Genomic DNA, 16,048 nt, shown 5'->3' on the forward strand with positions numbered 1-16,048 from the left:
AAACGTAAACAAAGCAACCAGATTGCAATGAAAGGTTGTCATTCTTCATAAATTCTCAGCAGTTATTTACATAAGATAATAAACCGATAGTAAACAAGGGTTATAGTGAAGGTTATGTATCTTTCTAAGAAGTGGTTGTTTTCCATGTGCACAAGCTCTGTAAGGTGTTCCTGTGAGAAGAAAAACAGATGATGGTGATAGTAAGAGTGTGTTGGCTAAACATGATCAGATAAGAAGTCTAGAGTGGCATCGGAGGAGTAGTCATCGATGGTATAAAGTGGTTTTATTTACATTGTCATCACCAGCTTTCTCCAACACTGACAATACACATATCCTGTGGTAGGAAAGGTAGAAGAGTTAGTATTTCACGCACACAACTACACTTAGCTTCTCAACAAGAACTTGCTTGACGGAATCTGTTATGATATGTGATGAGGAGGGAAAACCTATCGGAGAATAGATCTTCAAGAGGATGGATGGTGACCACTGCTCCTAAACACACTACAAATGTGTTTTTAGAATATCAAATCAAATGTATTTACATAGCCCTTCGTACATCAGCTGATATCTCAAAGTGCTGTACAGAAACCCAGCCTAAAACCCCAAACAATGCAGGTGTAGAAGCACGGTTACTAGGAAAAACTCCCTAGAAAGGCCAAACCCTAGGAAGAAACCTAGAGAGGAACCAGGCTATGTGGCTATAATAGTCATACAGTCAATCATAGATAGACCCATAGACCCTTGAATCATAACTTCCTTCCTACTAATCGGTTGTAGGGAATGTTTCAACCACTACACTCTCTGGAAAAAACTATTATAGAATTTTTGTCCCCTTAGCAGAACAATCTTGGGTCTATACAGTGCCTTCGAAAAGTATTCAGACCCCTTGACTTTTTCCACATTTTGTTAGGTTACAGCCTTATTCTAAAATTGATTAAATATATATATTTTTCTCATCAATCTACACACAATGCCTCATAATGACAATGCAAAAACAGTTTTTTTTAGAAATGTTTGCTAATTTACTTTAAAAAAAAGGGAAATATCACATTTACACAAATATTCAGACCCTTTACTTAGTTTAGTTTATTAATTCGACCATTAAAAAAAAACAAGCACACGTAAAACTTAAAAGCCATACATGCATGCACACAAATAAAATCATTGAGGATAACACACAATAAAGTCTGTGACTTACTTCCATTGTGGTCCTCTTGAGACAAGATGGCTGGACAAGATGGAACACAGAATGGCAGTGAAATAATAAAACAAAAACATAGAACATCTCTCTCATCATTCCAGTTACATCATAGGGGTCATTCATATGGGCACAGAGGACATCAAACATATTTTTACTTTATGTTTAAAGCTGCCCAGAGAGGACGTTGTTTTTATAGACAGAGGCAACTCATTCCATTCTGAGGCTCCAGTATACAAGAAAGTACCTTTCCCAGCATTACTCCTGAACCTGTATAAGCGCACATTAGCAACACCCGATCTGGTGCTGTGATTGTGTGCATCCCTAACATGAGGAAGGTAATCACTTAGATATCTGGGCGCAGGACCATAAATACTCCTGTAAACCAAACCTAGTCTAATCTGGGACACCCTAGCTTAGCCTCAACAGGCAGCCAGTTTAGTTCCTGAAAGCAGCTCCTGCCTATGTGAGTACGTGGACCCACCTTTAATACCACACTGATCAGCTTATTCTGGGCTATCTGGAACTTCCCCTTCATACGTTTAGATAAGCCCCCAAACCAGGAAGTACTAGCATAGTCAAAATAGCATTGAATGAGGGCAGTAGCTAGCACTTTCATGGAGTCCTTATCAAGCAGCTTGGACTTTCTAGACAAAAACTTAGTCCTGGCATTAACCTTCCCTAGCACCTTATTGGCCATGCTCACACCTCCCAAGATTCCATCAAGGATACATCCCAAGTAGATAAGAGGTTTTAGTAGTCAGCACCTCACCCCCTAACTCCACTCTGATTTCAGACAACCTACACAATATAACGTCTGGATCCAAAAATAATTGCTTCATGTTTCCCTAAGTGCAGAGATAGCTTATTATCTCCAAGCCATTTGCTAATGTTAGTAAGCTCTGTGCTCAGTATGCTCTCCAAGATAGTTTTACTTTTGTGAGACTCCAGAAGTGTAGAGTCATAAAAGAAAAGAAAACAGAAAAAGACAGCAAGAACAAGCATCTTCAACATCATTAATATACAATAAAAACAGCAGAGGCCCAAGCACGCTCCCCTGCGGAACGCCACAACTCATTGGTTTTGCCTAAGACATGTAACCATTAACCTCTACTACTTGCTCCCTTCCTGAAAAATAGGACTTTACCCAGCCTAGAGGGATACTTTGTTGAAGTACCTTTGGCAGCAATTACAGCCTCAATTATTCTTGGGTATGACACTACAAGCGTGGGACACCTATATTTGGGGAGTTTCTCCCATTCTTTTCTGTAGATCCACTCAGCTCTGTATGGTTGGATGGGGAGTGTCGCTGCACAGCTATTTTCATGTCTCTCCTGATATGTTCAAGTCCGGGCTCTGGATGAGCCACTCAAGAACATTGAGACTTGTCCTGAAGCCACTCCTGCATCGTCTTGGCCGTGTGATTAGTCATTGTCCTGTTGGAAGGTGAACCTTCGCCCCAGTCTTAAGTCCTGAGCGCTCTCAAACAGGTTTTCATCAAGGATCTCTCTGTACTTTGCCATGTTCATCTTTGCCTCGATCATGACTAGTCTTACAGTCCCTGCCACTGAAAAACATCCCCAAAGCATGATGCTGCCACCATCATGCTTCACCGTAGGGATGTTGACAGGTTTCCTCCTGACGTGACGCTTGGTATTCAGGCCAAAGAGTTCAGTCTTGGTTTCATCAGACCAGAGATTCTTGTTTCTCATGGTCTGAGTCTTCAGGTTCCTTTTGGAAAAGTCCAAGCGGCTTGTCATGTGCCTTTTAGTGAGGAGTGGCTTCCGTCTGGCCACTCTACCATAAAGACCTGATTGGTGGAGTGCTGCAGAGACGGGAGAACCTTCCGGAAGGACAACCATCTCCACAGAGGAACTCTAGAGCTCTGTCAGAGTGACCATCGGGTTCTTGGTCACCTCCCTGACCAAGGCCCTCCTCCCCGATTGCACATTTTGGCCGGGCAGCCAGCTCTAGGAAGAGTCTTGGTGGTTCCAAACTTCTTCCATTTAAGAATGATGGAGGCCACTGTGTTCTTGGGCACCTTCAATGTGGCAGACATTTTTTGGTAGCCTTCTCCAGATCTGTGCCTCGACACAATCTTGTTTCTGAGCTCTATGGACAATTCCTTCGACATCATGGCTTGGGTTTTGCTCTGACATGCTCTGTCAACTGTGGGACCTTATATAAACAACTGTGTGCCTTTCCAAATCATGTCCAATCAATTGAATTTACCACAGGTGGACTCCAATCAAGTTGTAGAAATATCTCAAGGATGATCAATGGAAACAAGATGCACCTGAGCTCAATTTCGTGTCTCATAGCAAAGGGTCTGAATACTTATGTAAATAAGGTATTGCTGTTTTTTATTTTTAATAAATTAGCAAAATTCTACAAACCTATTTACAGTATTTATGCTGCAATAGTTTGTGTTGGGGGGGCTAGGGTCAGTTTGTTATATCTGGAGTATTTCTCCTGTATTATCCGGTGTCCTGTGTGATTTTAAGTATGCTTTAATTCGCCTTTTTTTTCTCTCTCTCTCTCTGAGGACCTGAGCCCTAGGACCATGCTGTCCCCAGTCCACCTGGTCGTGCTGCTGCTCCAGTTTCAACTGTTCTGCCTGCGGCTGTGGAACCCTGACCTGTTCACTGGACATGCTACCTTGTCCCAGACCTGCTGTTTCAACCCTCTAGAGACAGCAACTGAAATGACTGCAACACTTAACAAAGAGTTCCTGTTAGTTTCAGAGAGGGTGGCAAGGAATAAGTTAGTCCTAAATGTTTCTAAAACTAAAAGCATTGTATTTGGGACAAATCATTCACTAAACTCTAAACCTCAACTAAATCTTTTAATAAACAATGTGGAAATTGAGCAAGTCGTGTAGTACTGAGGTGACTAAACTGCTTGGAGTAACGCTGCTCTACTTTCTTAATGGCACTATCAGCAAGGCAGGTCCTACAGGCCCTAGTTTTGTCGAAACCTGGACTACTGTTCCATCATGTGGTCAGGTGCCACAAATAGGGACTTTGGAAAATTGCAATTGGCTCAGAACAGGACAGCACGGCTGACCCTTGGATGTACACCGTGAGCTAATATTAATAATATGCATGTCAATCTCTCCTGGTTCAAAGTGGAGGAGAGATCGACTTCATCACAACTTGTATTTATGAGAGGTATTGACATGTTGAATGCACCGAGCAGTCTGTTTGAACTACTGGTACTGCATACGCCACAAGACATGCCACCAGAGGTCTCTTCATAGTCCCCATGTCCAGAACAGACTGTGAGAGGTGCACAGTACTACATAGAGCCATGACTACATGGAACTCTATTTCACTTCAAGTAACTCATGCCAGCAGTAAAATTAGATTAAAAAAAACACCTTATGGAACAGCAGGGACTGTGAAGCAACAAACATTGGTACAGACACATGCATACACACACACACACACACACACATACACAAACAATAATATAAGCACTATACACACACACACGATAATATAAGCACTGTACACACACACTTACACATGGATTTTGTACTGTAGATATGTGGTAGAGTAGGGGCCTAAGGGCTCACAGTGTGTTGGGAAATCTGTTATGAACGTATTGTAATGTTTTTAAAATGGTATAAACTGTCTTAATGTTGCTGGACCCCAGGAAGAGTAGCTGCTGCCTTGGCATGGAACTAATGGGGATCCATAATAAACCCCAGGAAGAGTAGCTGCTGCCTTGGCAGGAACTAATGGGGATCCATAATAAACCCCAGGAAGAGTAGCTGTTGCCTTGGCAGGAACTAATGGGGATCCATAATAAACCCCAGGAAGAGTCGCTGCTGCCTTGGCAGGAACTAATGGGGATCCATAATAAACCCCAGGAAGAGTCGCTGCTGCCTTGGCAGGAACTAATGGGGATCCATAATAAACCCCCAGGAAGAGTATCTGCTGCCTTGGCAGGAACTAATGGGGATCCTTAATAAACCCCAGGAAGAGTCGCTGCTGCCTTGGCAGGAACTAATGGGGATCCATAATAAACCCCAGGAAGAGTAGCTGCTGCCTTGGCAGGAACTAATGGGGATCCATAATAAACCCCAGGAAGAGTAGCTGCTGCCTTGGCAGGAACTAATGGGGATCCATAATAAACCCCAGGAAGAGTAGCTGCTGCCTTGGCAGGAACTAATGGGGATCCATAATAAACCCCAGGAAGAGTAGCTGCTGCCTTGGCAGGACCTAATGGGGATCCTTAATAAACCCCAGGAAGAGTAGCTGCTGCCTTGGCAGGAACTAATGGGGATCCATAATAAACCCCAGGAAGAGTAGCTGCTGCCTTGGCAGGAACTAATGGGGATCCTTAATAAACCCCAGGAAGAGTAGCTGCTGCCTTGGCAGGAACTAATGGGGATCCATAATAAACCCCAGGAAGAGTAGCTGCTGCCTTGGCAGGAACTAAATGGGGATCCTTAATAAACCCCAGGAAGAGTAGCTGCTGCCTTGGCAGGAACTAATGGGGATCCTTAATAAACCCCAGGAAGAGTAGCTGCTGCCTTGGCAGGAACTAATGGATCCATAATAAATACAAATACATTTCTGCATTCGTATGTGAAGCACGTGCATAATGAATTGTACAGTTATCCACTCTGTTGAACAATTCTGTTTATGTCACAGAACTGAGCGGACTATGAATCAGTGAAATAGTTGGATATTATATTGAGCTTGAATATTACATCGACTTCAAATCTTAAAAGTTGCACGGAAATCTATAAAGGCAGTATTTCAAAATGGAACTTTAAATCATCCTCATGACAGCAAATACAAAAATCCTCTATATAAATATAACTATTTTCTAATATGATATTTCAACAACTATTAAAACAACTGGCATTCCAAATGTTTAAAATATGTAGAAAGTAATCAATACATGTTATATAACATCAACACAAACAAAGTACTGGTTAAAGTAGTAGTAAATAGCTCATTTTAATTTCCGGTTGAAAAAAACAGAAATTTCCTCAGCCTGCGGTAGTCTCCTCTCCCTCAGCCTGCGGTAGTCTCCTCTCCCTCAGCCTGCGGTAGTCTCCTCTCCCTCAGCCTGCGGTAGTCTCCTCTCCCTCAGCCTGCGGTAGTCTCCTCTCCCTCAGCCTGTGGTAGTCTCCTCTCCCTCAGCCTGTGGTAGTCTCCTCTCCCTCAGCCTGTGGTAGTCTCCTCTCCCTCAGCCTGTGGTAGTCTCCTCTCCCTCAGCCTGTGTAACTCTCCTCTCCCTCAGCCTGCGGTAGTCTCCTCTCCCTCAGCCTGCGGTAGTCTCCTCTCCCTCAGCCTGTGTAACTCTCCTCTTCCTCAGCTCTTCTCAGGGCCATGATAGCGTTGGATGTGGTTCTTCAAACTGACATTGTGATTGAAGCACTTCTCACACTGTTGGCACTTGAAGGGCCTCTCCCCTGTGTGGAGGCGCATGTGGGACTTAAGGTGGCTCGCTTGGTTGAAGGACTGTTGGCAGACCTGGCACATGTGGGGCTTCTGCCTTGTGTGAATAAGCATGTGCCTCTCCAGATGGTTTTTGTTAGAATATTCTTTGTAACAAGCGTGGCAGATGTTTCTATTCAGGTTGCTGTGGGTTCGTAGGTGGCTGTTCCTTGCCATTAGGTCATCAAATTTACCGGAGCATTCTGAGCAATGGTAGGGAGAGATCTCACCCTGATGGCTTTCATCGTGTGTCAGTTTGTCTGACCTGGTTTTGAATGGCTGCAGGCAGAACTTACAGGGGAAAACATGGTCAGGGTGGTGGAGGTGCCTGTGAATCTTGATACCCGTTTCAGTTCTACAGCGCTTACCACAGTCTACACAGCGGAATTTCTTGATCTTGTGCTCACACCAATGGTCCTTCTTGTGAGGAAAGATGCCACAGTCTGTACAGAGCAACCTATGAGGTTTTGTGTTGTGTTCACGTCGTACATGTTCCTTGAAGCTGGCCGGGTCCTCGAACTGCATGTAGAATCGGTCAAATCCAACAGCTTGTTGGACCTCACTCACACACACACCACAGGCGTACAGCTTCTTATGGCGCTGTGTGGTGCAGGCGAGTACAGGCTCGGCTCCACAGTCAGTGCACCACTCCACAAGTCTCTCTTCTTTCTCTATTCCGCTCTGAGAATTATCAACGTCAGCCTTTTCTGTTAGACCAGAGGAACCTGCCGTTTCCAAATCCTCAGAAGAATCAGACTCCATTACAATGTCTTCCTCGTCAGACGGCTCCCACTCGGTCTCATCTGATCTCTCCTGCTTATTCCGCTTCTTGGGCTTTTCGTCCTCCTCACTCTCCTCGTCCGAGGACCGAGCATCATGTTCACACAACTCCTCAGTGATTTCCATAGTCAAGCAAATGTTCTCTAGGTCTGGGTCTCTGTCTTCACATGGCTGGGACCAAGTCCCTCCAATCGCCTTAGGAAAGGAAAACAAAATATCATTATTATGGATTACAGGCATGTCAGAATCTTGTTAAGAATGTTGTGTACAGAGTTTGCATTTCATCGTGTCCACTACATTGTATCCAGTGCATACCCACCTCTTCCTTCAATCCACAGGTTTCCTGGGCAAAAGAGGGCTGGCTCATCCATTTCCTGTGGTGACTGCAGAACGGGCATTTCTGAACGACAGAGAAGCAACCCAGTTCATCCTGGATCCTGGCATCACAGTCGCAGCCACACCTCTCGCAGAGCAGGAAGAGCTGCAGCAGACAGACTCTGTTCACACACACATCTGCACTCCTGTAGATGGAGGAGGGGAAGCAACACAGAGGGGTTTTTAAAATCGTACCACAATCTTACAATCTCTAAACACTTAAAAAAAATGGACAGTCAATGACCAAATACATCTGGGCTGTAGGATTGTTAAGTAGTGATAACAAAGAGGTGGTGGGATTATTTGAACGTACTCAGGTGTAATGTCAATGCTGGTTCCAGAATCCTGGACACGGGGACGAGTCAGAACACCTGTGAACATTCACACAGGAACATCACTGTCATTCTATGAGACACAAATTATACCCGTCTTCGCTGTTACAGTCGAATTGGAAAACTAAGTGGAATAGTCACGGCCAATTTGCCACCATTTCTTGAAGTGGAATGAAAAAGATGCCTGTACAATACACCAGTGCTGATATTTTAGAATAATATGAGGTGAGATAAGATCCGAGGAAAGAAGACCGGTAGAATCCAAAAACTAGACAAAACGGTGACCAGTACAATGCAGAAAACGTTTTGTTAACTATTCAAAGATATTAGCAAAAAATATATATATATACACAAGACAGAAAAACATGATGAAAACGTGAGTGCTGTTTACCACTGACAAGAATGTGGATAACGCAGAGTTACATTATACTGACCTTTGTTCTTCCTTCCAGGCAATATTGGAGCCACCTGTATAGATACATCTGTGATCACTTTTAAAGATATCCCGGTAAACATGTCAATGTCTCCATCTCAAATGGAACCCATTATAGTGCCCATAGGTTTCTGATCAAAAGTATTGCCCTGCCCTATATAGGGTGGCATTTGGAACGCATTCAACACAACCTCAACCAGGGATGGCACCATTCATCAGTCTCTACAGTGATGAGGTGGGGCTAGTTATATTAAACTGTAAAAATGTAGTGGTTGATATTGTACCGACTCACCTCTGGTGTGATGAGAGCTTCAATACTGTTCAGATACTGTAAAGAAAACACAAAATGTTAGGCTACACATCATGAAATATATTGAGACAAATTACAGACAGTAGCCTACAAGTAACAAAATAGAACTCAATTGATTGAACATGAAAATGTATTTCGATATGACTGATATAGACATATACTGTTTTAATATTTTAATGCAGTCATCTCGGTTCTCGTTGGAAGCACCTTTTTTATAAATTGTTTGTATCAATTGCAAAGACGTTGGCAAGTTTTGAATTTGTAGTTAACGTTGTTCTGAAGTCATCGGGGGTCACATAGAGACGGATAAAAGACATGTGGTTCTGTTCAGCGGAGATCTTCGGTGTATGAAGTGACGCAGGAAGGCAAAACAACGCACGGCGCTCGCCCGTATTTTGATTTTGACCACCCACACCAGACGCGATCAGGACATGCAAGTTAAAATATCAAAATTAACTCTGAACCAGCTTTATTAATTTGGGGACAGGTCGAAAAGCATTAAACATTTATGGCAATTTAGCTAGTTAGTTTTCTGTTGCTAGCTAATTTGTCCTGGGATATTGATAAAATAATTTATAAGGTTTAAGATAAATGATGATTAAATAATTATACCTGGAAATTTAACCATTAGGGATTACAGGTTATGTAGCATGGATAAGGAGTAATTAAAATTATTAAACATATGTCCAACTAGGTTGGACTGGGGAGAGAGTGATGTGTGGGTATGCCTAAGAAAACACCTAGAAACAATTAAACTATGGTTGAACCGACCCGGCTATAACTCTGAGAATGTACGATAGGACAGGGAGTACCCCTCCAGGTTTCCTTGATCTGGGGGGCAATGGAACTGTCAACTGGATAGTGATAAACTGTGGTGAAAATTCTGGAGAAGAAGATAGCTCTCCTAATGTTAGTGTGCATGTGTGTGCGTAGGTTAGAAGAATGTTATAAAAGGAACATCTTTGTATATGAACGGGAGAGCTCTCGTGAATAAACATTGATTTGACTAATTGTGAGCTGGGAATTCTGTCTGTTTCATTTACACACTCTGGGTTGCAGACCGATTAGAATAATTGAAAATTATAAACATTGATAATAAAATTCTATATCAGATATAAACATTGGGTTGTTATTTTACCTGAAATGCACAAGGTCCTCTATTCCAACAATTAATCCACGGTAAACCAAGTTAGTTTCTAGTAATCTCTCCTCCTTCAGGCTTCTTCATCGGACTTCATATATGGCGGTTGGAAACCAACTTTAAACTGCATTACCACCACCAACTGGACTGGAGTCTGGACCTCAGTTCATCTTTCAATCACCCAAGTGGGTATATTTTTTTATTTATCCGTTATTTTACCAGGTAAGTTGCATGAGAACACGTTCTCATTTACAGCAACGACCTGGGGAATTAGTTACAGGGTAGAGGAGGGGGATGAATGAGCCAATTGTAAACTGGGGATTATTAGGTGACTGTAATGGTTTGAGGGCCAGATTGGGAATTTTAGCCAGGACACCGGGGTTAACACCCCTACTCTTAACGTCCCATCCGAAAGACGGCACCCTACACAGGGCAGTGTCCCCGATCACTGCCGTGGGGTATTGGGAGATTTTTTTAGACCAGAGAAGAGTGTGCCTCCTACTGGCCCTCCAACACCACTTCCAGCAGCATCTGGTCTCTCATCCAGGGACTAACCACAACCAACCCTGCTTAGCTTCAGAAGCAAGCCAGCAGTGGTATGCAGGACAACAAAGTATGCATTGTTGAAGACTGAGGGTGGATGGTGTTCCAATTGTGATGGGAATCACGTTCCATAGTTCCCTGGGTGGTCTGTTAGGGTGAAGGAGGTCAAAGTAGGAAGGATCAGGGCTGTCGAGAAGGTGTCCTATGTAGAGGCAGTAAAAATTGAGAAGGGGTCCTGCAGATGTAACAGTATAGAATTTATGTCCGTCCCCTCGCCCCGACCTGGGCGTGAACCAGGGACGCTCTGCACACGTCAACAGTCACCCTCGAAGCATCACTCCACAAAAACTGCAGCCCTTGCAGAGCAAGGGGAACCACTACTTCAAGGTCTCAGAGCAAGTGACGTCACCGATTGAAACGCCACTAGCGCGCACCACCGCTAACTTGCTAGCCATTTTACATCGGCTACACAGAGGCAGTAGAAATTGAGAAGGTGTCCTATACAGAGGCAGTAAAAATGTTCAACGCAACGAGTAGAGATGATGAAGCTATGTCAGTGGATGCCCAACAGGATGTGGATGTCAGTCAGTTGAGAGATCCTGAAACACTAATCGTAAAGAAGGTTGATTTAGCTGTTTATTGCGCAGGTTATTAATTGTGCAATTCTAAATAACAACAAAAAATCGAAGAAACTTGAAATTATTCTGAAAGCAGCTAAACGGTTATTGGATCTTCAGGGTTTCATGGCTGAAACATTGCAGAGAATACCGTCTGAAGTAACGTCTGACTACCGGGAGATTCAACAAGTTTACAATTTCTGATCAGCAGAGAGGGTGAAAATATACTAATTTCAGCAAATTGAGGTGATTTCAGCTGATTTGGCCGATTCATTAAATACAGGACTACAGTGTTTGTTGTAACCAGTTAACCTAGTCTAGGTAAGGCTAGGTTACCTCTAATCGAGATCTTTTCTTCTGTGCTGGTGTTGGTTGATCGGATGTCTTCCGTTTTGTTGTGAAGGAAAACACCGATGGTATCGCGTCCCTTTTTAGCTGCCGTCGATTTGGCTTCCCCATCAATTCAGATTGATAATCCCTCAAATAATCTTCTGGACGAAAATGTTGACTACATACGCGGATGTTTTGATACTTGGCCACTGGTGTGTTGACATTGTAAATATTATTCTTGATAGCCGCGAGCCATTTACGGCATCGGGGTATATCTCCGGTAGGTAAACTGTGAAAGATTACTCCTTTTTTTTGCGCTTGTTTGTAATTAGCACAGTATGGTACAGAACACCACACGGGCATGATGACAACAATATAGTCTCGAGAAAGTATGAGATTACAGGTTTGACTTCTCAACGCGTTGTTCGTAACTGCTTGGCGAGCGTGTTTTTGGACTAGCCCACGTAAACGCCATTTCCACTTCCGGGTCATATCCCCTAATTTTCGGTCGTCAACTAGTTATCACAACCACAAAATGAATAAACCCCGCCTATTTCTAAAATATATCTTCTTAAAACTTCAACCAAACTGCTAACTTTATACCTAACCTTAAATGAAGACCAATAAACTCGTTTTTTGTTTACGATATATATACCATGCAGACGTTGTGGCTGTGGTAACTAGTGTAGTGACAAACCTGCAAGGCTGGAGCAGTCTGTAACGACTCTGTAACTTAACGTAGTTTACAAAGTTACAAATCACGTCGTTAGGTAGCAGCTAACTAATTACGTTGGTTATGCGTATTATGAAAACGAGTTAGATTTTGGTTTTAGCTAGATAAATAACTGTTCGATAGCTACTGTAGTTACCTCAGCTCGACTTGTTTTCTGCTGCTCTGATGTTGGCTGATCGGATGCCTTCCTCTTTGAAATGAAGGGGAAAATTGATGGAATAACTTCACTTTTCAACGTGCGACGACCTGGCAAACCCATCAGTTGAGACCTCAGGTCCGTTTCGAAGTCCTCTGGCTGAAAGTGCTGGCTACAAACACGGACATTTGGATATTTATCCAGTGCAGTATTCACATCATAGGCTGCGTTCTTTATTGCCGCCAGCCACTGTCGACTACGAGTAATATCTCTGACAGGTAACCGATGAAACGTTACCCCAGCAGCCTGTGCTTGTTTGTAGTTCGCACATCCAGGTACTGAGCACCACACCATGACTAAACTTTAGTTGTCGACACAAAAATAAAAGCTGTTGATCGCCCATTGTTAACTGGATCCACTTGGTTGTTACCACAGCCACAAAGTCATAACCCCCGCCCATTTCTATTTCTCATAAAATTAGATTTTTACCTTCACCACACTGATAACCTTATGCCTCTATATATATTTCGACCTAGCCTACAACCAGTAAATGTAGATATCCCGTTCTACAGGTGAGATGCAGAAACGCTCTTATTTGCGTATACCCTATTCAACTCGCCAAATTCGCTCTCAATCTCTCTCTAAGGTCTTTATTGGCATGGGAAATATTTGTTTACATTGCCAAAGCAAGTGGAATAGACAATAAACAAAGGAAATAAGCAATTAGAAATTAGCAGTAAACATTACTCAAAGTTTTAAAATAGACATTTCAAATGTTATTTTATTTATGTAGTGTTGTAACATAGTTGAAGTATGACAAATAGTTTAAGTATGAAAGGGAAAATAAAGAGATAAATATAGGTTGTATGGAATGTTTTTTGTGCTCCACTGGTCACCTTTTTTAGTGGCAACAGGTCAACAAATATCACTGCTGTGGTGGCACAGTCCTCTCTGAAAAGCCAACTGACACTGATTCCTGAAGTGTTGAACTGTTCCATCCTCTTTATCCACTGGGGTTATTTCTTGACCTTGCTGGTAATCTATGCACATCTTGAATAACCATCTTGACTTAATGGCCACATGTACTCAACGTTTCCCCAAGGCACAGCCAGAAGAGGACTTTGCCACCCCCTCCGAGCCTGGTTCTTCTCTAATCTTTCTTCTTAGGTTCCTGTCTAATCTTCTTCTTAGGTTCCTGTCTGAGTTTTTTCTAGCTGCTGTATTTCTGCATCTCAATTGCTCTCGCTCTCTAATTTTTTTGGCTGAGTATCTGTAGAGCACTGTAAAGAGCTTTATAAAATACATTTGGTTGTTTCTACTAATCTACTTGTTTGCTTCTGTACCATTTTAAACTGAAGTTATCACTATACAGCTATTTGCTACTGTACTGTTCATTCTATAGAAGTTGATTTGGAATCCTCAGACACTCTTCTAATAGGACCATGTGTCATACCAAAGATTTTTTTATATGTAACCCAAGATAGACCACAGCCCGTCATTTCCAAATGGGAGCAAATGAATCACAGTGGGCAAAACAAGCAAGGATGTGGGCAGAGCCAAACACGAGCTAGCAAGATCCTATAGGCACGTTCCAGCGTGTATTTGCATATTTCTGTTAGGGAACGCATACTCTGAAGTGCTGGTGTAAGAATTAAATTTGACCTTGCATTCCTTCTAAAGAACAAAAGGCAAAGTCTACAAAATTTAGTCCACTCTGTTCGTAACAGATTCCAGTTTTGGAAATAGAAAACTATATTGAGATCAAATGTTACATCGATGAGAAAAATCCATCTCGCTCCATCTTCCACTGCCGAACCGTGGGCTTCACCATATTTGGTAGTGAGTGGAAACGCCAACACGATGCTTCACATGTATATACTGAAGAAAAATATAAAACGCAACATGTAACAATTTCAACGATTTTGATGAGTTAACGTTCATATAATGGAAATCAGTCAATTTAAATACATTCAATAGCCTCTAATCTATGGATTTCACATAGGCACACTCACTGGGTAGCCAGGCCCAGCCAATCAGAATGAGTTATTCCCTACAAAAGGGCTTCATTACAGACAAATACACCTCCCCCCATTTAAGGCAGAAAGCTACGGCCACCGCTGTCAAAACTTGTGATTATCATTGAAGGTCTCCATGAAAACACTATACAACTGTACTGTAGGAACTATACAAAGTTGTTTCCCACAAAAAATGGGGGTGATTTGGAATCCTCAGACTACTAATAGGATGCAGTGTCATACATTTACATTTAAGTCATTTAGCAGACGCTCTTATCCAGAGCGACTTACAACCACCAAGTAGAGCTTTTTTTTCCCCCCAGGAAAAATCTACTTCCCCCGCTGACAAATGTTGGCCTCTATGACAGCACTACACAGCTATCAACAGTACTAACCCTGCTATAGACTTATAACAGAACTATTTATAACAATGTACAGCACATCTACCAATGCACGGATGTGTGTCAAGAGCATCAACTATTTTGTTTCTGAATCCTCAGACCCCTGAATGGGAGCAGCATGTGGAACAGAGCCATATAGTGGAATGGGAATTAAACCAGTATTCCAGATATTATTTTATGTATAATATTGAACTTTCAAATATACATTTAACTCATTAATAGTTAGCGTTGTTGTTTCGATGTCCCCTTAGTAACACAATGTTCATAACGATTAGTTTTTACATGGATTGCATATTTATTTCATTTCACACACCTTGACAAGAGTACCTACTTACAAATAACCACTACTCAACAATAAGCCTCAATACCTCCTAAAATAGCATGAAAAGGGGAGGGTCGGAGAAACAGAACATCTTGAAATAATAAACTACGATTTGTGATTATTGAGTCCAATAAAGGGAGGTATTTTTATTTTTACGGTTTTTGGGTTTTTTTTTTCGTGAGATTTGGATCCCCGGTAAATCTCGCTGATTTCACAGCACTGTAGCAGAGAAGATGGAATATACACTGCTCAAAAAAATAAAGGGAACACAAACAACACAATGTAACTCAATGTAAGTCAATCACACTTCTGTGAAATCAAAAACTGTCCACTTAGGAAGCAACACTGATGGACAATACATTTCACATGCTGTTGTGCAAATGGAATAGACAACAGGTGGAAATTATAGGCAATTAGCAAGACACCCCGAATAAAGGAGTGGTTCTGCAGGTGGGGACCACAGACCACTTCTCAGTTCCTATGCTTCCTGGCTGATGTTTTGGTCACTTTTGAATGCTGGCGGTGCTTTCACTCTAGTGGTAGCATGAGATGGAGTCTACAACCCACACAAGTGGCTCAGGTAGTGCAGCTCATCCAGGATGGCACATCAATGCGAGCTGTGGCAAGGTTTGCTGTGTCTGTCAGCGTAGTGTCCAGAGCATGGAGGCGCTACCAGGAGACAGGCCAGTACATCAGGAGACGTGGAGGAGGCCGTAGGAGGGCAACAACCCAGCAGCATGACCGCTACCTCCGCCTTTGTGCAAGGAGGAGCACTGCCAGAGCCCTGCAAAATGACCTCCAGCAGGCCAAATGTGCATGTGTCTGCTCAAACGGTCAGAAACAGACTCCATGAGGGTGGTATGAGGGCCCGACATCCACAGGTGGGGGTTGAGCTTACAGCCCAACACCGTGCAGAACGTTTGGCA

At 42.7% G+C, this 16,048-nt stretch overlaps 1 protein-coding gene across 6 annotated transcripts; it reads right to left on the reverse strand.

Annotated features, from left to right (window-relative positions):
• Positions 1-1,066: 1,066 nt before the first annotated feature.
• Positions 1,067-12,878, reverse strand: LOC118401748 (zinc finger protein 572-like). 6 transcript variants are annotated; one of them, XR_008076774.1, is made up of 7 exons: positions 11,522-12,167; positions 8,867-8,902; positions 8,576-8,609; positions 8,123-8,180; positions 7,754-7,955; positions 5,425-7,629; positions 1,067-4,937 (listed from the first exon to the last, which is right to left on the reverse strand). XR_008076774.1 is itself a non-coding variant. In XM_035799330.2 (6 exons), exons 1-6 carry the CDS (start codon positions 12,736-12,738, stop codon positions 6,529-6,531), a joined length of 1,785 nt encoding a protein of 594 aa, XP_035655223.1. In that variant the 5' UTR covers positions 12,739-12,878; the 3' UTR covers positions 1,067-6,528. The 6 variants fall into 6 exon arrangements, 2 of the variants coding, with proteins under 2 accessions (XP_035655223.1, XP_035655222.1); XR_008076773.1 differs by having other exon boundaries at positions 1,067-5,262; XR_008076772.1 differs by having other exon boundaries at positions 1,067-5,316.
• Positions 12,879-16,048: the final 3,170 nt, after the last annotated feature.

Source organism: Oncorhynchus keta, chromosome 23 (genome assembly GCF_023373465.1).
Source record: "Oncorhynchus keta strain PuntledgeMale-10-30-2019 chromosome 23, Oket_V2, whole genome shotgun sequence".
In the NCBI taxonomy this organism is placed as follows: domain Eukaryota; kingdom Metazoa; phylum Chordata; class Actinopteri; order Salmoniformes; family Salmonidae; genus Oncorhynchus; species Oncorhynchus keta.

Excerpts from the sequence above, each read along its gene's own strand:
- LOC118401748 (XM_035799329.2), bottom strand. The coding sequence starts at position 12,007 with ATGACCCGGAAGTGGAAATGGCGTTTACGTGGGCTAGTCCAAAAACAC. Across the intron at positions 8,610-8,866 it reads AAGCTCTCATCACACCAGAG|GTGGCTCCAATATTGCCTGG; the intron begins GTGAGTCGGTAC and ends GTATCTATACAG. Across the intron at positions 8,181-8,575 it reads GCCTGGAAGGAAGAACAAAG|GTGTTCTGACTCGTCCCCGT; the intron begins GTCAGTATAATG and ends GAATGTTCACAG.